Source organism: Corythoichthys intestinalis, chromosome 17, assembly GCF_030265065.1.
Source record: "Corythoichthys intestinalis isolate RoL2023-P3 chromosome 17, ASM3026506v1, whole genome shotgun sequence".
In the NCBI taxonomy this organism is placed as follows: Eukaryota; Metazoa; Chordata; class Actinopteri; order Syngnathiformes; family Syngnathidae; genus Corythoichthys; species Corythoichthys intestinalis.
Window position 1 is genome coordinate 6,077,949 of NC_080411.1, and position 27,860 is coordinate 6,105,808.

Genomic DNA, 27,860 nt, shown 5'->3' on the forward strand with positions numbered 1-27,860 from the left:
ATACTTATATGCCCCACTGTAGTTGTAGTGAACGAGGCTAGCGGCCGCCTGATGTAGACAGAAAGCTTTTCCGGTGAAAATTTTTGTGAACAAAATGCTTAAATATCCAGAATTCTTCATAGATATGGACGAGCACTCACTTAGTAATTTTATCATGTAGAACAATCTAAGATAATAAGCTTGGAAAAAATAATGAATTAGTTCAAAAGTGCAACTCTCTAGCATTTAGAAACACTAAAAGAAATGAATAAAAAACATTGTGGTGGTCAGTAAATGTTACTTTTATAGAGGAAGTGCAGGGAAATAAATATCGACTCACTCCATTCTGAGGAAAAATATATTGAATCATTAGAAACAAACAAAGAAATAACAATCAAAATACATCTCTAGTATTTAGTAGCACCACCTCTGGCTTTTATGACAGCTTGCAGTCTCTGAGGCATGGACCTGATGAGTATTCTTCATCAATTTGGTGCCAACTCTCTTTGATCGCAGTTGCCAGATCATCCTTGCAGGTTGGAGCCTTGCTGTGGACCATTTTTTTTCAATTTCCACCACAGGTTTTCAATAGGGTTTAGATCTTGGCTCTTGTCAAGAATCTGCATTGGACAAGGTGTCAAGAACCTGCATTGGACAAGGTGATGATGCTGGAACTTTGGTTTGGTGCTGTTCCAGTGAGATTTACAAAGGTGACTGCCTGAAGAAAACATCAAAATTCCCTCAGTCCTTGATGATATGGGGCTGCATGTCAGGCAAAGGCACTGGGGAGATGGCTGTGGTTAAATCTTCAATAAATGGACAAGTTTACATTGAAATTTTAGACAGCTTTCTTATCCCTTCAATTGAAAATGTTTGTCATTTTCCAAGATGACTCATCCAGTCAATGCCATGGCCTGCCAACTACTGTTACCGTAAGGGTTAAAAATTGAATGAATAACAAAACTACTCAAACAATTAATCAATTATTAGCATGATTTTAATGATAAATCTTTCACTGTCACTGATGTTTCATTGCCATTGACGGCGATAAACGTCCAATTACTATTGGGTCTGGACTGACTGAATGTCTATGGTCATCACTTAATGACCACTCCCTTCAATTATGCCGCTAAAAACCCCTCCAAATTCGTTTCGAAAGGTTTTTCACATTGCTATCAATGATGAGATGTTGCAAAGAACCAGACAGACAAGAGATTGTTCAAGTCAGTCTGCGGTGTATTGACGTCATCAACACAAGATAATTTGCCGACAACAAAAAAAAAAGTATGCAACGGCAGTGTAAAGAATGGTGTGTCCCCACCCTCCTCCATATGCAAAAAACAAAGGAATGAATAGTTTGACATGAGCTTATGATGACAACTTGGGCATCATCTCTCCAATTGATAAATACATATATAAAGGCAAGATGTCTTAAGGCAGAGTTGGCAGTGTAGCTAACTGGTGGCCATCTTAAGTCAGAACTTCTCTGACTGGCGCTATTCATGTTATTGACACCACTGAAATACTCAACTCGCGCGTAAGACATCTAGCCTAATATACCATATCTATGAAGCCTCCAACGGGACGGAGTCCAAGAGACTTTTGGCTTCCTGGTACTCGGCGGACTCCGATAATTCCTCCTCGGCTTCCTGAGTTAAGCACAAGAAAACAAACATTTGTGTTTAAAATGTTTGTTTTCGTCAACAATGACAACGACGAGAACATTTCATTGATGGACAATTTTTGCATGACGATGAAAAACATAAAAAGCAAAAAAAAAAAAAAAAAAAACATGACCAATGCCAGTTTTCGTCTGACGAGAGAATGCGTCATACAGTGGGGCAAATAAGTATTTAGTCAACCACCAATTGTGCAAGTTCTCCTACTTGGAATGGAAATGGAATGGAATTTTATTGTCATCATCATCGGTATCATTGACAATTACAAAATGTGATATGATTTGCCCGAAGGAACCGAAGAGGAAGACAAAGGCGGACGGGATGAAGCATATGCTTATCAGTTTCCCGTCCCCCATACAACCAAAGACTTGAAAAGATTAGAGAGGCCTGTAATTGTCAACATGGGTAAACCTTAACCATGAGAGACAGAACGTGGGAAAAAAGAAAACAACTGAAAATCTCATTGTTTGATTTTTAAAGAATTTATTTCCAAATTAGAGTGGAAAATAAGCATTTGGTCACCTACAAACAAGCAAGATATTTCCGGCTGTCAAAGAGGTCTAGGTGTAACGAGGCTCCATATTAATGGTCACCTGTTTTAACTCATTATCGGTATAAAAGGCACCTGTCCACAATCTCAGTCAGTCACACTCCAAACTCCACTATGGCCAAGACCAAAGAGCTGTCGAAGGACACCAGAGACAAAATTGTTGACCTGCACCAGGCTGGGAAGACTGAATCTGCAATAGGTAAAACGCTTGGTGTAAAGAGATCAACTGTGGGAGCAATTATTAGAAAATGGAAGAGATGCAAGACCACTGATAATCTCCCTTGATCTGGGGCTTCATGCAAGATCTCACCCCGTGGCGTCAAAATGATAAGAACGGTGAGCAAAAATCCCAGAACCACACGGGGGGACCTAGTGAATAACCTACAGAGAGCTGGGACCACAGCAACAAAGGCTAATATCAGTAACAAAATGCGCCGCCAGGGACTCAAATCCTGCACTGCCAGACGTGTCCCCATGCTGAAGCCAGTACACGTCCAGGCCCGTCTGCGGTTCGCTAGAGAGCATTTGGATGATCCAGAAGAGGACTGGGAGAATGTGTTATGGTCAGAGTATACCAAAATAGAACTTTTTGGTAGAAACACAGGTTCTCGTGTTTGGAGGAGAAAGAATACTCAATTGCATCCGAAGAACCCCATACCCACTGTGAAGCATGGGGGTGGAAATATCACACTTTGGGGTTGTTTTTCTGCAAATGGACCAGGACGACTGATTTGTGTAAAGGAAAGAATGAATGGGGCCATGTAGCGAGAGACTTTGAGTGAAAATCACCTTCCATCAGCAAAGGCATTGAAGATGAGACATGGCTGGGTCTTTCAATATGACATTGATCCCAAACACACAGCCAGGGCAACAAAGGAGTGACTTCGTAAGAAGCATTTCAAGGTCCTGGAGTGGCCTAGCCAGTCTCCAGATCTCAACCCCATAGAAAATCTGTGGAGGGAGTTGAAAGTCCGTGTTGTCCAACGACAGCCCCAAAACATCACTGCTCTAGAGGAGATCTGCATGAAGGAATGGGCCAAAATACCAGCAACAGTGTGTGAAAAGCTTGTGAAGAGTTACAGAAAACGTTTGGCCTCCGTTATTGCCAACAAGGGGTACATAACAAAGTATTGAGATGAACTTTTGGTATTGACCAAATACTTATTTTCCAACATGATTTGCAAATAAATTCTTAAAAAAAATCAAACAATGTGATTTTCTGTTTTTTTTCCCCCCACATTCTGTCTCTCATGGTTGAGGTTTACCCATGTTGACAATTACAGGCCTCTCTAATATTTGCAAGTGGGAGAACTTGCACAATCAGTGGTTGACTAAATACTTATTTGCCCCACTGTATTTTCTGTCATAGGTTCACAATGTGGGACATTTTAAAGTCACATGGTCAAACAATCCAGCCAACACACCAGTAGCTGCTGCAGGTCAGCGCGGGCAACGGTCATGCGACGCCGGCTGTCCGGGATCATCATGATAGTCTCCTGCAAACTGGCCGTCTGAAAAACAGGATACTCTATGTTCATTTGCGTCCAGCCGTTAGAACAGACTCACACATAATTGTGGTTTTGTTTTTGCAAATTCAAAGATTCTCAAAAAGTTTTGGGAAACCTTTTACCGTTACAGAACCCAACACTTGTTAGCATTTTTTACAAACTGATCCTCCATTCTTCATATTTTTACTCAGTCCCTTATTCACATGATGATTTTTACCTAATCACTCACTTATTCACAATTTGTTTGTATCGCATACAAACAGGAAGGATTGTCTCAGGAGTGATTTGTTACGTAAAATCGACATATTTACATAAAATAAATGCTAACTGCGTGTTTCTAGTTTTTTTGCTTTTAAACAAGAATCGAGACTGTTTTACATCTCTATCTATATAGAATTCAGGGATTTATGCATTTATTCACAAGAATTATCACCGGAAAAGCTCTGTTTACATCAGGCGCCGCTAGCTACATTCACAAACAGACTAGCATTGTACTTCGATATATTTACGTAAAATAAACGCTAACTGCATGTCTTTTTTGCTTTTAACCAAGAATGAAGACTGTTTTACGTACATATCTATAAAGAATTTGGAGATTTAAAGCATTTATTCACAAGAATTTTCAACGGAAAAAACTCTGTTTACATCAGGCGGCCGCTAGCTACATTCACTAACAGACTAGCATTGTACTTCGACATATTTACGTAAAATAAACGCTAACTGCACTTTTTTTTCCCCTTTTAACCAAGAATGAAGACTGTTTTACGTACATATCTATAAAGAATTTGGGGATTTAAACATTTATTCACAAGAATTTTCAACGGAAAAAGCTCTGTTTACATCAGGTGGCCGCTAGCTACATTCACACACAGACTGGCATTGTACTTCGACATATTTATGTAAAATAAACGCTAACTGCATGTCTTTTTTGCTTTTAACCAAGAATGAAGACTGTTTTACGTACATATCTATAAAGAATTTGGAGATTTAAAGCATTTATTCACAAGAATTTTCAACGGAAAAAGCTCTGTTTACATCAGGCGGCCGCTAGCTACATTCACTAACAGACTAGCATTGTACTTCGACATATTTACGTAAAATAAACACTAACTGCACTTTTTTTCCCCCTTTTAACCAAGAATGAAGACTGTTTTACGTACATATCTATAAAGAATATGGGGATTTAAACATTTATTCACAAGAATTTTCAACGGAAAAATCTCTTTTTACATCAGGTGGCCGCTAGCTACGTTCGCTAACAGACTAGCATTATACTTCGACATATTTACGCAAAATAAACGCTAACTGCACATTTTTTTTTTGCTTTTAAACAAGAATCAAGACTGTTTTACGTCCATATCTATAAAGAATTCAGGGACTTAAGCATTTATTCACAAGAATTTTCACCGGAAAAGCTGTTCACATCAGGCGGTCGCTAGCTACGTTTGCTAACAGACTAGCATTGTACTTCGACATATTTACGTAAAATAATCGCTAACTGCATGTTTTTTTTTTTTTTTTATTTTAACCAAGAATCGAGAATGTTTTACATCCATATCTATAAAGAATTCAGGGATGTAAGCATTTATTCACCAGAAATTTTAACTAAAAAAGCTATTTGTCTGTGATTCCACTCGATCAGCTTTGACGGCTTCGCCAACAATGCAGGCCCCTATTTATCGGCCCCACGCCCCGTCAACACATTATGAAGTCCATGCCTAATACCTAACTTTTTCCCAACTTGTTTGACCCAATCCTAACTTTTTTCCTCAATTTACGTACATTTTTTCTGTCTCAATCTATCACATATATCCCTTTTTTTTTTTTTTTTTTTTTTTAAAAACCGCCATTCCTCACTCGTCCTTTCTAATCAGCATAAACATCCATGCTAATTCCCATTAGGCTGTCTCTGGCATTTCGCATTCCATGTTAGCATTAAGCTAGCTGACTAAATCAAAAAGATTGTTTTGTTGAACGTTTTCCAGTTTAAAAACAAAAATTTAAAATGTCTCTTTTGTCAGTTTTTTGCAACTTTTGAACCTCTGGAGCGATTCAAATGGGATAACGTGAACTACACGTGTGATAGCGGGTGGACACGACCCGTTACCGTCGACGTCTCGGGGCTAAGCGCCGGTGAGAAAAGTCACGGTGCCCTCTGCCCGCGATGGAATGATCCCATCAGTGGCGGGATGAAAGATGACACTTAGCCACATATTGATTCTATAAAAAAATAATAAAAAAATCTCTAATCCATCCTGCCTGAGAAGCATCATCTCCAACCATCATCCATCTGGCCTCCCGACTTGCCATTAACGGCAGCCAAGCGTGCCGCCACTCGGCCCCCCGACCGTCGCGCTATGAATGAACAAACAAAACACGCACACGCCCGGAATTTTAATGCTGGTGGTAAACATCGTGGCCGTTGGAGGAATAAAAACTCGGGGAATTGGGGGTAAAAAAAAACAAAAACAAACGGGGAAAAGGTCCATTTGAAAGCCACTTGAGAGACCGCTAGATTGCTACGTTTCTCGAGACTCATTACTTCAGTCAAAATGGAGGGGTGCGGGGGAGATGCATATGACGGGAAACACAGACAAGGCTGAAAAAGCAGTTTCTGCTCTTGCACCCCTCTTTAAAAAACTGCTTTGTTTTAAGCTAAAACAACTGTTGTGCTTGATAGAACAATATGTCTATATGCTGCCATAGCAGATTCATGGCGCATGAAGCCCCCGAAATACTCTGAATTTGTCCATTTTATCCTGGAAACCCCGTTTACAGGCGTTGTGCAACCGCTTTTGTTTCAACCCAGCCATAAAACGAAGATAATTAATTATATTTATTATTCAAAATGTCCGTCATTTTTAGCTTAGAATCATTAATTGATGTCTAATGTTTCGTTCAAATAAAAAAATGACTTTAAAAAATTATTCACTCGCATGTTTTAAACTTTTAAACAAATGTCATCACAATGAAAAAAATGGCGTCTGCAAAAAAAGTCACGGATATCTACCTCATAACCATCGCTTAATTGTAAAGGTGTAACGGTACATGTATTTGTATTGAACTGTTTCGGTTCGGGGTCCTCGGTTCGGTAGGGGGGTCGTACCGAACGAGTTTCTGATGAAATGCGTTAACAGGCGGTAATTAATTTTTTGGAATTAGTCACGTTAAAATATTTGACACATTTAACGCAAGCGCGGAATGCCCGCTCATGCTTCCCATAATCCCACTGTTACGTCCCACGGACGGCTGCTAAGGGCGTAACATAAAATGAGACACGCACACAAGTTGCGCCTGGAAATTGTGTCCATAAAAATTCTGAACAGAATCGGTGACAAAGGGCAGCCTTGGCGGAGTCCAACCCTCACTGGGAACCAATTCGACTTACTGCCAGCAATTCGGACCAAACTCTGACACCAGTCATATATGGACCGAACAGCCCTTACCAAGGGGCTCGGTAGCCCATACTTCCGGAGCACCCCCCGCCACAAGACTCCCTGCCTTCTCCAGATCCACAAAACAGATGGAGACTAGTTGGGCGAACTCCCATGCACCTCGAGGACCCTGCCGAAGGTGTAGAGCCGGTCCACTGCTCCACAGCCAGGACGAAAACCAAACTGCTTCTCCTGAATCCGAGATTCGACTTCTGGACGGACCCTCCTCTCTAGCCCCCCTGAATAGACTTTACCGAGAAGGCTGAGGAGTGTGATCCCTCTATAATTGGAACACACCCTCCAGTCCCCATTCTTAAAAAGGTCCTTAAAAAGTTATTTTTATTCCCAGTTATCTCACATTTTAGAGCTGTAATTTCAATACCATGAAATACACTCACCGGCCACTTTATTAGGTACACCATGCCAGTAACGGGTTGGACCCCCTTTTGCCTTCAGAACTGCCTCAACTCTTCGTGGCATAGATTCAACAAGGTGCTGGAAGCATTCCTCAGAAAGTTTGGTCCATATTGACATGATGGCATCACACAGTTGGTGCAGAATTGTCGGCTGCACATCCATGATGTGAATCTCCCGTTCCACCACATCCCAAAAATGCTCTATTGGATTGAGATCTGGTGACTGTGGAGGCCATTTGAGTACAGTCAACTCATTGTCATGTTCAAGAAACCAGTCTGAGATGATTACAGCTTTATGACATGGCGCATTATCCTGCTAAAAGCAGCCATCAGAAGTTGGGTACATTGTGGTCATAAAGGGATGGACATGGTCAGCAACAATACTCAGGTAGGCTGTGGCGTTCCAACGATGCTCAATTGGTACCAAGGGGCCCAAAGAGTGCCTAGAAAATATTTCCCACACCATTACACCACCACCACCAGCCTGAACCGTTGATACAAGGCAGGATGGATCCATGCTTTCATGTTGTTGACGCCAAATTCTGACCCTACCATCCGAATTTCGCAGCAGAAATCGAGACTCATCAGCCCAGGCAACGTTTTTCCAATCTTCTATTGTCCAATTTCAATGAGCTTGTGCAAATTGTAGCCTCAGTTTCCTGTTCTTAGCTGAAAGGAGTGGCACCCGCCGTGGTCTTCTGCTGCTGTAGCCCATCTGCCTCAAAGTTCGATGTACTGTTCGTTCAGAAATGCTCTTCTGCCTACCTTGGTTGTAACGGGTGGTTATCTGAGTCACCGGTAACTTTCTATTGGCTCGAACCAGTCTGGCCATTCTCCTCTGACCTCTGGCATCAACAAGGCATTTCCGCCCACAGAACTGCCGCTCACCGGATATTTTTCCTTTTTCGGACCATTCTCTGTAAACCCTAGAGATGGTTGTGCGTGAAAATCCCAGCAGATCAGCAGTTTGTGAAATACTCAGACCAGCCCTTCTGGCACCAACAACCATGCCACGTTCAAAGTCACTCAAATCACCTTTCTTCCCCATACTGATGCGCGGTTTGAACTGCAGGAGATGGTCTTAAACCATGTCTACACGCCTAAATGCACCGAGTTGCCGCCATGTGAATGGCTGATTAGACATTAAGTGTTAACGAGCAGTTGGACAGGTGTACCTAATAAAGTGGCCGCCCCCTCCATTTTTTTTTTAAATAAATGTTTTGTACATTAGTTCCAAACTTGTTCAAAAATCTTCTCAGGCTAAACCAAAGTACTATTTGAGTTTCAAGGTAACATATAACAGTAAAGAAATATACAAAAATAACAGTAAATAAAAAAACTCCAGTCCCCATTCTGTATCAGCAGCTTTAAACTACATTCAATTAATTTAATGTTGTGAATCAACTGTTTCAGTTGTAAAAATTTCTCCCGTTATTCCACAATTTCCCTTCTGTCTACTTTTGTCAAAGTTTTAAAACTATTTCATCATTTAAAGATAGATTCAAGACAAGATTCTGCCGATTTAGGAGTATTTTAGATAAAAAGTTAATTAGGTTCGCTACAACAGAGCCTTCTAGAGAGGTCTACTGCTTTAAGATGGCGGCTGTTTACTTGCGCCGGAAAGTCCGTCATTTTGCATCTCTGTTCAATAATACATATTTTAACACTGACGTCGTCTGTCATTTTGCATCTAGTTCTACATATATATGATATCTACTGTAGCCGTATGTTTGTAGCAACTAGCAACTGGGCGTTGTTTGTAGAGCTGGGAATCTTTGGGCACCTAACGAATCGATTACGATTACGATTCAGATGCTCCGATTCGATTCTAAAACGATTATTGATGCACCCCCCCCCCTTTTTTTTTTTATTTTTTATTTATTTTTTTTTAAAGTTTTGTACATTAGTTCCAAAATTGTTTAAAAATACTCTCAGGCTAAACCAAACTACTATTTCAGTATCAAGTTAACATATAGCAGTAAACAAATATACAAAAATAACAGTAAATAAAAAACTCCAGTCCCCATTCTGTATCAGCAGCTTTAAACTACATTCAATTAATTTAATGTTGTGAATCAACCGTTAAAGTTGTTAAAATTGCTCCCGTTAATCCATAATTTCCCTTTTGTCTACTTTCGACATGTGAAAGTTTAAAAACTATTTTAAAGATAGATTCAAGTCAATATTTTACCAATTTAGAAGTATTTTAGATAAAAAGTTAATTAGGTTTGTTTGGAAGGTTCGCTACAAGTGTACTGCTTTAAGATGGCGGCCGTTTACTACGTCCGCATCTAGCTTTTTGTAGATGTGCTGCAAACGCTACCGCTACCGTAGTGTATCTAGTCCTATATAAATGATATCTACCGTAACATTATGTGGATGACGTACTTTTGTAGCAGCTTTTCAGCAGCAGTCAGGTATGTGGTTGTGTTTTTTTATCTCGTGGCATGAGTTGAGCTAGAGCCGTGAGTTGAGCATTGGCATTACCCGAGGGGCCGGGTAATGAGAAGCATGATGTTTAGCTACTCTCGCTCTGTTGCTCATTGACCGCGCGGCGCGCTGAGTGTGTAGTACTTCCGCTTTACTTGGCATATTTCAATAATCGGAATTTGGATGTTTGTGAATCGTTCTCGAATCTTCCACGGCCGAATCGCGAAAAATCTAAGAATCGGAAATTTTGCACACCTCTAGTTGTTTGTAGCGGCTGTCAGCCGCAGTCAGGTATGATTGTTTTTTTTTAAATCTAGCGACATGAGTTAAACATGATATTTACTCTCGGTCCGTTCCTCATTGTGTCCTGAAGACCGCGCTGACTGTGTTTTAGCTCTGCTTTACCTGGTATAATTCAATAATCGGAATTTGGATATTTGTGAATCATTCTCGAATCTTCCACGGCCGAATTGCGAATAATCTAAAAATTGGAAATTTCGCACGCCTCTAGTTATCATACCGTCAGAATCTCATACTGGCAGATGCCTACACTTGAGTACAGTTTTGTCTATTCTACCCTTCTGTGAGATGAATTGGATCAATAGATGTCTAATTCATTTCGACTTGGACAACAGACTTCCAATGCATTCGGGCGTCTATTGTCGTCAAGGGCATCCAATGATTTCATTGTTTCACATACGTGTTGCTTGATGAGGAAATTGTCGGCTGCTTCTGCCTTAAGCTGCTCAATTTTCTCCTCTTGCTTATTTGCCTCCGTCCTGTATGACGCCTCCTCCTTGATTAGCCTGCGCACAAAATAAGACAAAAGCACTGCATGGCGGCATGAGTATGTTTGGGAAAAACTTGTCAACTCATCGTAGATGAACCCAAGAGCTGCCATTGACAGCGATAGACGTCAAATCCATTTGAACGCGGACGAGCTGGCATTGAGTGAGCATGTTTAAAAAAACTTTACCCCATAAAGACTACCTAGTGCTGCAGCTATCGATTATTTTAGTTGTCGATTAATCTATCAAGTAGTTAGTTCGAATAATCGAGTAATCGGATTAGGAACATTTAATGTGTGGCAGGATAAAATTTAGGAGATGTAAAACAAAGGCTTGCTAAGATTGCACTTTCAAAAGAGCATTTCATGCGAATACAAAATAAAATTCCACAGAGTGTTTCTTCAAACTATGCAAAATTGCACTTTCATTTAAAAATAAATTTAAATGCCTGAGTTTAGCCTCAAACAGCGTAAAAAAAAAAAAAGAGAATCTACGTACTACAAAAGATCAATTGGCTAACTTGAATAGCAAACGTCTGCTAGCTTAAATGCTATAAAATGCTAACATTGTTCAACAAAGCTCTTAAAAATCGTTCAAACACATGATCCCCCCCCCCCCCCCCCCCAAAAAAAAAAACAGCTTGATATACCTATAAATTACAAATGGATTAAAAACATACAGTGGTATGAAAAAGTATCTGAACCTTTTGGAATTTCTCACATTTCTGCATAAAATCACCATCAAATGTGATCTGATCTTTGTCAAAATCACACAGATGAAAAAACAGTGTCTGTCTGCTTTAACTAAAACCACCCAAACATTTATAGGTTTTCATATTTTAATGAGGATAGCATGCAAACAATGACAGAAGGGGGGAAATAAGTAAGTGAACCATCACATTTAATATTTTGTGGCCCCTCCTTTGGCAGCAATATCTTCAACCATACGCTTCCTGTAGCAACAGATCAGTCTGGCACATCGATCAGGACTAATCTTGGGCCATTCTTCTCTACAAAACTGCTGTAGTTCAGTCAGATTCCTGGCATGTCTGGCATGATTTGCTGTTTTTAGGTCATGCCACAGCATCTCAATGGGGTTCAAGTCTGGACTTTGACTTGGCTACTCCAGAACGTGTATTTTGTTCTTCTGAAAGCATTCTGAAATGGATTTACTTTTGTGTTTTGGACCATTGTCTTGTTGCAGCATCCATCCTCTTTTTAGCTTCAACTGTCTGACAGACGGCCTCAGGTTTTCCTGCAAAATATCCTGATAAACTTTTAAATTCATTCTTCCATTAATGACTGCAAGTTGTCCAGGCCCTGAAGCAGCTAAACAGTTCCAAATCATGATGCTCCCTCCACCATGCTACACGGTGGGGATGAGGTGTTGATGTTGATGAGCCGTTCCATTTTTCCTCCCAAACAATTCAAATTTGGCTTCATCAGTCCACAAAATATTTTGCCAAAACTTCTGTGGAGTGTCCAAATGCCTTTTTGCAAACATTAAACGAGCAACATTTTTTTTTTTAGATAGTACAGGCTTCCTCTTCCTCCGTGGAGTCCTCCCATGAACACCAATGTTGTCCATAGTTTTACATATAGTTGATGTGTGCACAGAGATATTCGACTGTGCTAGTGATTTCTGTAAGTCTTTATCAGACACTCTAGGGTTCCATTTTACCTCTCGAGTATTCTGCGCTGAACTCTTAGTGTCGTCTTTGATGGACGGCCACCCCTTGGGAGAGAAGCAACCATGCCAAACTCTCTCCATTTGTAGACAACTTCTCAGACTGTTGATTGATGAACATCAAGACTTTTAGAGATGGTTTTGTATCCTTTCCCAGCTTTATACAAATCCACAATCCGCAGGTTTTCAGACAGCTCTTTTGACCAAGCCATGATGCACATCAGACAATACTTCTCATCAAGACAATTCTGACCAGGTGTGTGTTTTATAGTGGGCAGGGCAGCTTTGAACCTCTCATCAGTGATTGTGCACACACCTGACTTAAAAAAAAAAAAAATAAATAAAACCTGTCCTGTTCAGCTGTTTGACACGGAGAATGGAAGTTTAAGTGCCCGGATAGTCTGAACAGTTTTAATGTTTCACATTTTCACATTGAGAGTCTGACATACTCCCATTGTGATCATTCAACATACCTCGTTTATTATTACAAAGCAGCGAACAGGACGAGATACGGGGGAATAGAGGAAAAGAAACACAAGAGAAGAAAGAAAAGAAACACAAACAACAACAAGAAATACATTGAACGCCTGACTACACTAACTACTAATATGTTGGTGCTATCGTCAGCTAAATGTATTTCCGGTTGACACCATGTGGGGGGCCTGTTGACCAGGGAAAGAGGGGGAAGGAGGTGGGGGAGTCTATAAGCTAAGTGATAGAAAGGGGTAGAGTGTACACAAATCATCTCTGTGATCTAGAACCCAGTAATCGTGTGAATCCCTTGTGAGTGTAAGCCCGTTGGCGACCGACCTTACGCCGCCCCATCGCCAATCCCGGCACCGGGAACCCCCGCCCGAGCGCGCCCAATCACATCCAGCCCCACGCGAGCCCCACCGGGCACGCAACAGCCACGGAGACGAGCGGAGACGCCGACTTAAATTGTTTGATAAAAATAGGTTTCAAACTTTCAATTGTTCTTTAAGTGTCCTTAGGCAGAGGGTTCACTTACTTATTTTCCCCCCTTCTGTCATTGTTTACATGCTATCCTCATTAAAATATGAAAACCTATAAATGTTTGGGTCGTTTCAGTTAAAGCAGAAACTGGTTTTACATCTGTGTGATTTTGACAATGATCAGATCACATTTGATTGTGATTTTTTGCAGAAATGTGAGAAATTCCAAAATGTTCAGATATTTTTTTCATACCACTGTATTAGCTCAAACAAAAACTTCCCTTGTGTTGGTCTTAACAGGCAGCAGCTGGATTCAGCCATGTTAAATGAGCTATGTCATATTCACTGTTTCCACTAGGGGGCAGTGTATCTTTTTCATTCATTCATTTTCCATGCCGCTTATTCCTCACGAGGGTCGCGGAGGTGCTGGAGCCTATCCCAGCTAACTTCGGGCAGTAGGCAGGGGACACCCTGAATTGGTTGCCAGCCAATCGCAGGGCACAAGGAGACACACAACCATTCACGCACACACTCACACCTACGGACAATTTAGAGTGTCCAATCAGCCTACCATGCATGTTTTTGGGATGTGGGAGGAAACCGGAGTTCCCGGAGGAAACCCACGCAGGCACGGGGAGAACATGCAAACTCCACACAGGAAGGCCGAAGCCCGGGAATGAACCCTTGATCTTAGAACTGTGAGGCAGACGTGCTAACCACTCAGCCACCGTGCCGCCTGCAGTGTATCTTCCCAAATCAATAAAACTAAATGCAAACACTTTCAAAACAAACCATTACAACGCCACTCTAATGGAACGAATACTCGAAGCAGCAAAAGTTGATTCAAAGCTTTTTTTCCCAATTGAATTACTCAAGTTAAACGATTAATCGTTGCAGCACTAATATTGTCACACCCCGAGTTTTTATACTTGAATTTTTTTCCAGATTATTTAGCCTTAAAAATGACGCCTTGAAAGAATTTAGGGGTAACATGGGAAATGTTGCATGCTTTAACTGGAAGTTAATTATTTCTTATGGAGAAAATTAGGGCTGCAGCTATCGATTATTTTACTAGTAGATTAATCGATGAACTAGTTAGTTCGAATAATCGAGTAATCGGATAAGGAACATGAAAAATTAAAATACCTGAGCTGAGCCTTAAACGCTATGAAAAAATAAATGCGGATCTTAGTACAACAAAAGAACAATTGGCTAACTTACATAGCAAAAGTACGCTAGCTTAAATACTATAAAATGCTAACGTTTTTTTACAACGCTTTTAACAAATGGTTCGCGCATTCCCACAAAAAAATGGCTAAATATGCCTATATACTAAATTATGAATGCATAAAAAACATCTCAAACAAATACTTAGTTTATGTTGGTCTTAACAGGGAGCAGTTGGATTGGCGAAATTAGGCAGACCAGAGGGCAGTCAATAAAACTAAATGCAAACATATTATTAAAATAAACCATTAAAACCCACTTTAATTAAACGAATACTCGAAGCAATAAAATTTAATTTGAATATTTTTTTCTAATCGAATACTCGAGTTAATCGATTAATCGTTGCAGCACTAGAGAAAATACATTCACAATATGAGCACGTAACGAACTTGGTCGTGGAACGGATAGTGCTCGTATTGTGAGGGTCAACTGAATTTTGTTGTTATTTTTTTACATGAATAAGAGAATATTTGCGATTTTGTTTTCCTTTTTCATGCAAAATATTTAAAGAATAAATAACACAATTTAAAAAAAATAATCAAGAGAATTTGTTATTTGTACCATTTTGTTATTTTGATGTTAAAAAAAAATGCTTAAGCGACTTCTTCCCATGCACATGAATTGATCACCACTTTGGCCTCTAATTTGGAGCAAGTCAGCCAGTAAATGGGCCTCTTTTCCTTGATTGTTAGTGAAAACGGAGCTGGAGCACATTGATCCATTTGGATTATTTATCAATTACCAAGCAAATGGAAGTCAATCTGCGAAACACATGACAAACATTTGCCATTGCTAACGATTCCCTGGGATGGAAACCCGCACGCAAAAGTGGGAATCATTTGAATAAAAGTGAAGGACAGTTTAATAACAAAATGTCCATGCCTCCCCTTTTTCCCAGCGCTGATGTTAATTCCTTATTTCTCTCAGAGTTGGCGCGCCGGGGGTCGTGGCGGCACCGCCGTCGGCTAAATAGACCTGCCACCTCCGGCTTAATGGAAAAGGCAGCTCGCTGGAAAATAGGGAAAAAAAGGAATTAAAGCCCGTGCTGATATTCCGTCGCCGTCTCAAGACGCACTGTATTTTTGAGGCGGCGCGTCGTGGGCGCTCGGGAGTGCCGTGACAAAGGCAAATTACTGTTGTCATTTTATTAAGGGCATCCGCCTCGCCAGGGCAGCTAGACCCCAATAAAAAAAATAAATAAAAAAAAACGAAATATGGCGGTGGTAGGAAATAGGCATTTTGTGAAAAGAAACCACACATTTTAAAGGGTACCACGGATAAAAAAGACATGTAGTTCTTAAAAGATATAATAGATATTAAAACTAAAGATGTGGGTCTGATCACGTCATTTTCAAAGTATCGGAATCGGCAAAAAAATATCGGACATGCCTTTTTTAATATTTATATATTTTTTAATTAAATCGTTTTCTAAATGTATTTAAAGTTACAGACAAAATGTCTAACACTCATTCAGAGTCTTTAGTTTTGGCTTCAAGTCGGGCTATCAAATTTATCGCGTTAACGGTGGTAATAACGTTACAATATTTAACGCAATTAACGCATGCGCTGCACGACCCACTCACTTCAATCTATAATGGCGTCCTTTTACGTATATATAGAGCTAAAAGGCAGCATAAAATGAGTAGAGAGAATTTTGGCAGCCTTTGGAGCCTTTTTTTAATTGGCTAAAGCCTTACAATCCCTCTCTCAACAATTAGAAGTATCGTGGGAAGCAATGTGCGGACGAAAGGTAGTGGATCTTTTTCTTAACACCCTATGTGATTTCCCAACGCAGAGAAGATATATCAATTGGTGCCACTACGCACATTCATGGTTGCACTTCCCATCATGCATTTGGGCAGAACAGTTAAATGGCTACAGTATCATTTACTGAAAGCTCAACAAATACACTAGATGGCAATATTTAGTCACAAAATACTAAGTCACATTTATCCTTTAAGAATTACAAGTCTTTCTATCCGTGGATCTCTCTCACAGAAAGAATGTTAATAATATAAATGCCATCTTGAGGATTTATTGTCATAATAAACAAATACAGTACTTATGTACTGTATGTTAAATGTATATATTCGTCCCTGTTTTATTAATTTTTTTTCTTAATGCATTGCCAAAATTTATATGATCGGGAAAAATTATCGGGAATGATTGGAATTGAATCGGGAGCAAAAAAAAAAGCAATCGGATCGGGAAATATCGGGATCGGCAGATACTCAAACTCAAACGATCGGGGTCGGATCGGGAGCAAAAAAACATGATCGGAACAACCCTGATTAAAAACCCTAATGTTTTCGTTTTAATAAAATTTGCAACATTTTAAATGAAAAAATAAACTAGCAGCTCGCCATTGATGTTGACGTCACATGGCCATGCTGCCGTACTTCATAGTATCACTCTTTAACTCTGTAAGGTAGTGATTTAAATACACCACAAGGTGTCAAGTTTTAAATGAACTAATTTGCTCCCAAAAACATATAAATACGTTCTATTTTTAATTGTTTCAGTGTCCCAAAGACGTATTTATACGTCTTTTACGTTGTTTTTCATTAGAGACATCTCTGGGTTCTGATTCAGCTGAGCTCCAAAGCACAAAGCTGAAAATCCATTTTAAAGCAATAAAACTGGCCACTGGAGGGCAGTAGTGCATTTGGTAAGACCCGCAACCCGATTCAACGGAACGAATGGCCGGGCCACACGGTCGGAGCGCCGGCGGACAGATGCCAGGTGGCGGACGACCGAGCAGAACAACCGAGAGGACGCCCGGGATGCCAGGTGCTGGACGAGCGAGCAGAACGACCGGGACCACCAGTGCAGTGGAAGATGGCGTTGAGTTCGTGCTGCTCACCGAGCAGACCCCGCAGAGACTCGAAAAAATCCATCTTTATGAGACAGGCAGCGATGAAGGAAAAGTTTACCTGGCTGTCGCGGCGACAATAGCGTCATCTCTCAATTAGTTATGTGTAAATAAATTGTTACTTTGCTATCAAAAGCTCTATTTGTCTTGTTCTTTATGTTATTTTGTAAAAGGAAAACATTCAGATATTTGGGATGTCACTAAAGCAAAAAATAGCTGTGTTAAAGTCAATGTTATGTTTGAGATGTATGCTTTCACAAAAAGCTCAATTTCTGTTTTTTCATCAGAAATTGGAAAATTGCTCAAACTAGGCTATTTTCTAATGCTGATTTCTAAAGAATGGAAAAAGATATGAACTTACTTTTTTTCCTGCTGAAAGAAGAGAGTTTAATCTTTCTTTTGGTGGGTTCCATGTTTATATAGCAATAGAACAGAATTTTCTGTGGCCTTGCAAAATCAGTCAAAATCCAGCAAAGCAGCTGGGAGCGAAGGGCCTTGCTCCAGTGAAAATGGCTGGGAGTGAATAAGTTAATAAGTGATCAAGTTAATGAGTGTGTTTTGTCCCTCGACTGACGCTGTAGTTTCCTGTTTAGTGCGGGTCCATTGTGATTTATGTTCATTTGAGTGTTGTCTTCACAACAAACGACTCCTGATAATGGCTCCCAGCATCATTGTTTGTATATGGTGACTAAATATTGCCATCCAGTGTATTTGTTGAGCTAAACGAGTTGCTAAAATAGTTAAGAGTTTGACCAAAGTCTAAGTTTTATGTGTATTTTGCATACACCATTTACCATCTTTTCTGCAGATGGCAGAGCAACAAAAGACAAAAGGTTTTGTCCGAGGAGGAAAAAAAAGGAAGGCTACCAGGATAAACGGATACTCATTGGCCCGGCTTTCATTCGCTGGCATGCCCTCTCCCCCTTAACTGAACTCGTCAACGCTGGCGAGTTCAGGTGGGTTGGGGGGTTAGCCACACGGTTGCTAAGCGTCATATGCTATTGTTTAGCCACAACTGGATTCATCATCTTATTACTATTCATCTTTCACACAGCCGCTAAAAACAGAAATGTTGTTTAATCCATCTGCAGGCAACCGAGAGATCTTGATTTTACAACACTGTGCGGGTGTGCGCTTTTGCTCATGGGAAACGCAGTCTTCCTAAAGGCAATACACTACCGCTTTTGTCCACCGGCGTCGCTAGAATCGACCAAAACTGAAAAGTTACCTAGTGTTGCTTTTAATAAAAAAGAAAACACTAAATATTCCTTTTATTATTTTCTGTTTACTTAATTTTTTAAAATTAATTTTCAAAAAAGGGATATTAAAACAGTAAACTTTCCCTAATTTACTCCTACAATATTTCAAACAAAGACAAAAGTAAATTTTTAATTTTGTGCTTTTAAAATATTTCAATAAAAAAGAAAACAATATATATATTAGGGCTGTCAAAATTATGGTGTTAACGGGCGGTAATTAATTTTTTAAATTAATCACGTTAAAATATTTGACGCAATTAACTCACAAATGCCCCCCTCAAACAGATTAAAATGACAAGACAGTGAAATGTATACTTGTTGTTTTTTAACGGAGTTTTGTCGCCCTCTGCTGACCCTTGGGTGTGACTGATTTTATAGGCTTCAGCACCCATGATAATTGTGTAAGTAATTATTGACGTCAACTATGGTGGGCTACTAGTTTATTTTTTGATTGAAAATTTTACAAATTTTATTAAAACGAAAACATTAAGAGGGGTTTTAATATAACATTTCTATAACTTGTACTAACATTTACCTTTTAAGAACTACACGTCTTTCTATCCATGGATCGCTTTAACAGAATGTTAATAATGGTAATGCCATCTTGTTGATTTATTGTTATACTAAACAAATACAGTACTTATGTACCGTATGTTGAATGTATATATCCATCTGGTGTCTTATCTTTCCATCCCAACATTAATTTACAGAAAAATATGGCATATTTTATAGATGGTTTGAATTGCAATTAATTGCGATTAATTATGATTAATTTTTAAGCTGTAATTAACTCGATTAAAAATTTTAATCATTTGACACCCCTAATATATATATATAAAACATTTATTTAGACTTTTTACCTAAAAAAAAAAAAAAAAACTTAATATTTTCAGGTTTATTTAAACTACATTTTAAATTAAAAAATATGTAAAAATCTTTAAATATTATCTTTTTAATTTGTAATTTTTTTAAATAAAAAAGATTAATACGAGTATTCTGATTTTGACAATATTTTATCTATTTTAAATAAAAAGAAAAAAGTGTTAATTTTATTCTTTTCTTTCTTTTTTTTTTTTAAAGTTACATTTGTATATTTTTTTTAATTAAATATTTAAAGAGATTAAAACAATAAATATTCTCAGATTTTTGTAGTCCTTGATGGAAGCAGATGGTCTTTGGAATGAAGATATTTGAAAACACATCGCTGTCAACGACAGCCAATGACCTACCCTCGGGAAAACCAGCCAACGACACGTGGCTAAACCCGGAAAACAGGTTAGCAGACTCAAATCTAAACTTGTTCCCCTCCAATACTACAGGTGAATAAGGGGTGACATTGTCCTCCAAAAGGCCTCCGCCCTCATCAGTGAGTCGGGGTACGCGTTAGTAACGCGACCCTCATCGAATGCCGATCGATAGCGCATTACGGACCAGCGGCGCATGATCGAAGGCAGCTTGCTGTACACCAGGAGCTCATTTTCGAACCGATCCGCCATATTTTCCTATTTGTGACAGTCAATTAGGCCGTGAAGAAAATATAGACGTGAGAGCGGGTCAAGAGCTAGAAAAGCTTCAAACAAACAACATTTTTACTAGAAGGAGAGAGCATTGACTTTAATTGGAATAAATCACCAATTTAGTCACAACAAATACCAGTTGAAACATTATGGCTGCCAATTGGAGAAAAAAGAAAGATTAAAAAACTCCATTCGCCCCTCCCAGTCAAAATGATTTGGATGTCTCGTGACTTCAAAAGCACTGAAAGATGAGAATTCACAGCCAGTCCTACAAATTTAAAGTGCCTGTGACAACATATAAAAAATCGTGAATAGCATTATTATCTGAATTACCGTAATTTTTTACCGTAACTTTTTTCCTTCATTTTGATACCTGTGGCTTATAGTCCAGTGCGGCTTAAATGTTGATTTATTTGAGTTAATAGGTAACACTTTATGTGACAGCGGCATCATAAGACTGTCATAAGACAGTCATAATTATGACATGATACTATCATGAGCATTACTGAATACTTATATTATTAAGTATCATCCGGGAAATTATGTCACTAGCTTCATTTATTTCCAGCTTGAATTTTTACATCCATTCAAAAGTGAAATCTTTTGCCGGATAACACAAAATGACATCTGTTATAAGCATTCATTAATGCTCAGGACAGTGTCATGTCAATAATTATGATTGTCTAATGACAGTCTTATGCCGCCACTGTCAAATAAAGTGTTAGCAAATACAATAATTAACAATTGATGAAACAACTGGAACAGTAACTGAAGAAATAATTAGCACGGAACATGAATTTTGGTTAAAATTTACATCTGTACAATGCAATGCATGCTAAGAGGCATGTTGAATGACAACAGTGTTTACAGCAGGTGGCAGCAGAGGTTGCCTGTCTCCACCAAGGGAGCAGTGATGGCAAAATAAAGCTTCTTGAAGGAATGCAGCTTTGCAGCCAATTGGTTCAAAGATTCATGGTGGTTCATTTGGTCTTATGACAGTCGTATGATGCCGCTGTCAAATTAAGTGTGACCGGTTACTATCTTTTGGTGTAAATTTCCCATGAAACAGTGAGGATAGCTACGGTTTATAGTCCAGTGCGGCTTATCTATGAACAAATGACGTTTTCGGGCCAAATTTGGTGGGCTGCAGCTTATAGTCAGGTGCACCTTATAGTGCGAAAATTAGGGTAGAATCAAATTAGAATCATATTTTGAGACGATTCAACTATATACAACAATTTGGCAAAGCGCGGATGATGAGAAATTAGTCTTTTAATCTGCCGTTTAGCTCCGCCTGTCATTATTGCGCTCTCGCGTCTCCAGCTGGATGATGACGTCGGCAGGGTCGCGAGTTCATCTGATCTAGAATTCAAATGAGGAAAATACGACAGAGAGCAGCAAAATGTCACGATTGTTTCAATCTCTCTTCTTCAATATTTTTACAGGATATTGTTTTCATCCAAGTATTCCCCCAATTGCTAAATAAATGGTATGGTCATGACAAATAAGTGTTGTGCTAAATGGAATATGAAATATTAAAAATGCATTTATTCATTCACTGAAACTTTTGGAATTAGATATAACGATTTTGAATTAAAAAAATAATAAAATAAAAAGATTTTTCTAAGCTAGCGAGCTTAAAACGTAAGAGAATTTCCATTCAAATTTCTTCTCATTTAGACAGCATGTTTTAAACAGGCCAAAGTGTATGTTTTTATCTTTATGCCTGCAGCATCATCAGACCACTAAACAAAGACTGGCCGCATAAGCATATCTTTGAATTTTTCATTCAAATTTCGAGCAATATATCTTATATTATTCAACATTAAACCTGGTTGGTTGAAATAACCTTGACTGTGAGGTTTCTGTCATGTTTACATCTCAAATGATAAAATTTTTTATGAAAAAACCTGTACAAAACGACCGCCAAATTTGTACACAAAGTTATTATGTTAAAAAAAAAAACATGACTCTTCTCACAAACCTAAGAGTGTGAATTTACAACAAAACATTTTGCCTTTTGATTTGCTTTTCACATTGGAAAATGAAATTAAACTCGATTCATTTTACACGGTTTCCATTTTTGTTTTCATGTCGACTTTCTCATTCTACCTCACATATTTTCATGGCGTAAAATGTGAGGCAAATGTTGTTGTTTTTTATGTAAACGCAGGGCACATTACCCGTAGGCTGTGTTGTTAATCTTACTTTAAAAAAGTAATTAATTACAGTTACAAATTATTTCTCCCAAAAAGTAATTGGGTTAGTAACTCAGTTAAGTGAATGTAAGAGTAATTAGTTACTTAGCAAAGTAACCGGTGATAATTTTCATGGGTTTTTTTTCTCAAAAAAAAAAAAAAAAAAAAAACAGGTCACACAATGTGAAGTTTAAAGGGTTTTTGGGACAATTGGCCCAAGCCCAATTGTTTACCCTAAACTTAACTAGACACAGGGGTATTGCGGATATTGCGATAACTAGATAGTAAACTTTGCTATGTGTGGAGGTCATTTAAAGTGCCTGTGACACGAAAAAGCATGTTTATTTCATAATACACACGGTATTTTATGCCCCTGAATGATATGGGCCGCTTGGATGTGTGTGGAAGCGATCGCTATTTTTATTTAGTTTTTTTAATCCCGCGCCATGAAAATGAGTGACTTCCAGCTTCGGTCTTGCATTGAGTAGGAGGGCGCTGTGACGTGTATGGTAGAAGACGTCCTCTTCACGCTACAGCGTGCTGTTGTGTATGAGGACGAAGGATTCAGCCGATTTTGCGGATTAATACGTTTATTTTTCGCATCACGCCAGCCAAACGGCTGCAGAAAAATCATTCTGTATGAGGGAGAGGCGTATGCGCCTTTTTGGAGTTTCAAAAGGTTCCCATTCACCGTGGATATTTACTGTGGGACCATTGGACTTACGAGGAAGTGAGTAAACATCTTGTTTTGTATTATGTCAAAAACGAATACAGCGATTACAAAGTAAACACTACAAACTTTCTTTAAATGAAGGACTACTTACGTTTGATCATTGATAGGCATGTAAAAAGCTCTCTTAATGCTCATTAGCAGCAGCACGTTAGCTGCACAACAACTCCAGCCACCTTCCTCTGGGGAACGAACTGTAAATTGCTCTCCGCCGGGCGGTTTGCCGAGCCACGAAGACAATCGACAACCGGGTCGTCATGTCAAATAATCCAGGATAGTTATGTGTGATTTTCCGCTTCGAAGACTTTGAAACATCACTCGGTTCGGGTTAGCATGTCTGCTAGCTGTCACGCCTTCTGGTTTGTTTACATTCTCCGAAGCCGGGGAAGGGAAATGACACATGTCCGATTTAGGTGTCATAAAATATCGTTCGGGAGGTGCGACAGTAAAGGTGAAGTCGACAGTTTTGACCATTATGGAGTAATTTTGCCATGTCGTCCTGAATAAGTGCATTTTTATTATTTCATATTCCATTCAGCACAAGACTGTTATTTGTCATGACCATGCCATTTATTTAGCTATTGGGGAAAATACTTGGATAAAAAGAATATCCTGTAAAAATATTTAAGTAAAGAGACAGAAACAATGACATTTTGCCGCTCTCTTCGTCGCGTTTTCTTCGTTGTGAATAGTTCCCCCTCGACGGGCTGACTGGTCCTTCTCAAGCCATTTATATAGCTATTGGGGAAAAATACTTGGATAAAAAGAATATCCTGTAAAAATATTGGAGTAGAGAGACTGAAACAATGACATTTTGCGGCTCTCTTCGTTGCGTTTTCCTCGTTCTGAATAATTCCCCCTCAATGGGCTGAATAGTAAAACCGATGAGCCCAGTCTACCGCTGACGTCATCCACCTGTTGGGGACGCTAAAGCCCTATAATGGTAGGCGTGGCTAACCGGCAGATTAAAAGACTAATTTCTCGTCATCTGCGCTTTGCTAAATTGTTGTATATAGTCGAATCGTCTCAAAATATGATTCTAATTCACATAATAATGCAATTTAAGACTTTTTTTCTCGTGTCATATGCTCTTTTAGATGGCGGCTGTTTACTAACGCATCTAGTTCTTTATTATAATAGTTGCTAATGCCACCATGTCAGTTATTTGCATCTAGTTCTGTATATATGTGATATCTACCGAAGCATTATGTGGGCGTAGTTTGTAGGCTATCAGCTACAGTCAGATATTATTAGAGCCACCTAGGAAAGTAGCATCGCGTTTGCAACAGCGTCACACTCCCCTGCCTGCGCCACACTGCTGCTCTGCTCTCTCGTCTCCGTGAGTCCGTCTTTTTCAGACTTCTCTCGCGTCAGTCAACCAACATTGTAACGCATAGTAACGCACGACTTTCCCGCCTCAGTAACGGTGGTTGCCAAAATGTGAAAGGTAATTAATTACTCACTACTGAAGAAAATAACGCAGTTATTAACAACACTGCCCGTAGGTCTGTTGTGCTTCCTCATACCAAGTGAGAGTCAACCTTCCACTGAGCAAACCAGTCTCTCTTTCTCTTAGAGAACTAGCAGTTGAAAGAAATTAAATAAAACCTCTAAATTGGGTAATAACGAGTCCAAAACCTAATCTGAAACGCCACTTTGCCTAGACTTAGCTTTAGATTTAGACTTTGCTCTAGAGTGAATTTAAAAAAAAAGTATTGAAGTAGGCCACTGATTTTGTTAGCCAAAAGTCTAGATAAGTGATAAATATACGAAATAAGGTCTGTTGCAAATCTAAAAGAGCCGACCTGCCTAAGACATACTTAAAATAAGTTGTAAACAGTTAGAATAATGCTTAAAAACCATTTTTCGTCACAATGAATGGGGATGTAGCTTGTCGTTAGCAACACAGGGGCTAAATAGTAAACACGTGACAAGAATACAGAGAAAATTATAAAAACGATGACATAATAAATAGCAAGCAGCGCTACGTTACGGAAATAGAATTATCATTATTATTATACGGAAACAGCAGTGCTATTTTGTCGCATTCTCCGAAGGTAGGCCTTGCTGAAGCACCGGAGTCGCGTACAGTCTTAAACCGAAGATGACCTCACGTCGTCGGCCTGTTTTGACGCTGAGCGCGGCTAAGCTAACTAGTTGCCGAGCTTTCTTTGCGTCACAGTCCCGAATGTGAGCTTCGTTAAAAATAACTTACCGCTTCAATACGCCGGTTTTGATCTTAATTTGTCGTATTCTTGGGTCGGTCATTGCTCCGGGTGGTGAGGTTTATTGGACAGATGTGCTTGCAAGCGTCTTGTTGCCAAACTAGCAGAGATAGCAGGTGATTGCAGTCACGACCAGTTGATGGTAGAGCAATCGACCACAGTGGGAGGAAAGTAGTAAATCTGAATAGCAACTACGAAAACACAGCCATAAAATGATTTATATTACCATTATGCCATATGAAACACGCTGCACCTTAATTTGACTAACGTTTATTGCTGGGTGTGATATATTACTTGGTGTACTGGTATAATTTCTGGATGGCAAAAGCAGCGTGGCTAGTAAACAAAGATTCATGATCTTATATCAGCAAGTGAGTGCGATTGAAAAATACAGAAACAAAAATATGGAAAATTGACTCAATAATGTTTACTTGTTTCACTATTACCTTAATGTGAATTTGTTGGAGGGAAGGAAACTGTTTCGCGAGGTAAATTGAGAGGATTCAGAATTGCGACCAATTACCAACACTTGTTCAGCAACTCCGCGACCCTCGTGAGGAAAAGCGGCATGGGAAATAAATGAATGAATGAATGTTCAACAAATACATTTCTCACTTGTTTTTAGTTTTTAATTGACTGTACATTCCAGAGAGTAAAAAACAATAATTTTAGTGTTACATAAACACTGCTACGGATAATTTATGCTACCATAGCCACAGTCGTGTCTAACGTCACCTCGTTTACGGTCCAAAAGTAGCTTAGCATCGCTAGCTTTAAATTCTCTGGGAACACTTATGAAAACCACATGCTTTAAAGCAACACTAGGTAACTTTTCAAACTTTATAAAATATCTTCATTATGTTTGTGATAATATGTCGACTGACAACTAGTTGAATGATGTATCGCTTTCACTGGTGTTCTGACGAATGGGTATCCCTAGTCGAAGTAGTATTCCTGCTGTTGATAGCAGCTTAATGTTGAACAAATCTACTTTACATGTTAAGAATTCTTCAAATAGTTTAGTAATTTCGCCGTTTAATTCAGTTATTTTATGTGTAGAGTCGCGCTTTTATTTGGTAACGATGCGCGCACGCTTACTTCCGGTTTCGCGCTTCCGGTTTCTTTAGTCGGCTCTTACACGCAGTGCAGAAGTCCATGACGATGTGAGTATACATTTAGACTTAATAGTAAGCGCTGCACATAGTTTGTGTACATTCCCCACAGACCTAAGTGGCGGAATATTCATAATAAATGTGGTTTTGTGGTCGTTTTTTGCCATTCGTTTCACTCGTAGGTTTGTAGCTGTTAGCTCGTTTTAGCGGCTATCGAACGTTAGCATGCTATCGTAGCTCATTATGTAGCATTTGAATATTTGATGTAAGTTGTGAATGTTGTCATTTGATGAGAGGAAATATGATAATGTTCATTATAATTCGTTTATTATTGTTAAATAATGCAGGTTGTGCTTTAATATGGAAATGATGGAGGTTTTGATTCAATATGGATAATATTAGTTGGATTGTGGATGTTAATCAGATATTTTATGTTACTCAATAGAAACTGCTTGTGTACGTTTATACACATCTGCACGTGAGCCATTAAAGAAGTTCAGTTCATCCGACGACTCCTGTGCTCTCTAATCGGAGCCACTTCTGATGGTCAACAACTTCAGATAAACCAGTCACGAGTAGAATCTTCTACAAAGGTCCTTCGAGCCGGATTGTTGACTATTGGAGGTCATGTCGTCAGAAGAGGACTCATTTCCCTCCCCTCAAGTGGACGCTCAACGACCCAGGAGGCAACACTGCACACCCAAGCACTTCGATGACTACATCCTTTCACATCATCCACAGAGGACTGCCCTTTCCTCCCACCCTGACGAGAGGGGTCATGAGGAGCAGAGAGGAGCAACGGCCACATCGGATGGAGGAATAGTAGACCTAAGTGTTCGTCTTGGCAGCAGCAGAACCTCACCCAGCCTTCACAAAGGTGACTCACTAGGCACCTCAGCATTAAGGCAACTCGTTGAGTCCATGTCATTAAGTGAAAGGGAAAGTCGAACAGAAATAGCCCAACTCACAAACAGACTTGCTCAATATGAAGCTAAACAACGTCGTCGACAAGAGCTGCTGGAGCACATTACGTCATTTCTCCAACAAGAGGAAGAAGATGATGATGATGACTATAGTTCTTCAAGTCGCACACCACTTCCTACACTGAAGCACCTCACCTCTCATCTCTACGCTTCAAACCACGCCTCAACACCTGCAAAGCAGGTTCATGACATAGTACCTCAGGGAGAGGGACATGTTAACACAAACTCGAATTTGGATGGGGAAGAAAGACACGGTGAAGTCACCTCGACAGCAGGAGACAAGTTAGTCCATTCTTCATTTAAAACCATCCAAC

General features: G+C 39.4%; 1 protein-coding gene across 4 annotated transcripts; it reads right to left on the reverse strand.

The window, feature by feature from the left end:
* tbca (tubulin cofactor a) lies at positions 1 to 25,980 on the reverse strand. Of its 4 annotated transcripts, none has more exons than XM_057819693.1 (5): positions 25,898 to 25,980; positions 25,442 to 25,642; positions 10,697 to 10,802; positions 3,633 to 3,719; positions 1 to 1,628 (listed from the first exon to the last, which is right to left on the reverse strand). In XM_057819693.1, the coding sequence occupies exons 2-5, from the start codon at positions 25,492 to 25,494 to the stop codon at positions 1,545 to 1,547; spliced, it is 330 nt and encodes a 109-aa protein (XP_057675676.1). In that variant the 5' UTR covers positions 25,495 to 25,642; positions 25,898 to 25,980; the 3' UTR covers positions 1 to 1,544. The 4 variants fall into 4 exon arrangements, with proteins under 4 accessions (XP_057675676.1, XP_057675678.1, XP_057675677.1 ...); XM_057819695.1 differs by having other exon boundaries at positions 25,442 to 25,551; positions 25,898 to 25,931; XM_057819694.1 differs by lacking the exon at positions 25,898 to 25,980 and adding an exon at positions 25,720 to 25,735.
* Positions 25,981 to 27,860: the final 1,880 nt, after the last annotated feature.

Bases quoted from the DNA above. Each gene is read 5' to 3' on its own strand.
- tbca (XM_057819693.1), bottom strand. From the start codon at position 25,494: ATGACCGACCCAAGAATACGACAAATTAAGATCAAAACCGGCGTATTG. The intron at 10,803-25,441 runs GTAAGTTATTTT...TTTTGTGCGCAG, and splicing joins AAAACCGGCGTATTGAAGCG to GCTAATCAAGGAGGAGGCGT. The intron at 3,720-10,696 runs GTATGTGAAACA...CCTGTTTTTCAG, and splicing joins ATTTCCTCATCAAGCAACAC to ACGGCCAGTTTGCAGGAGAC.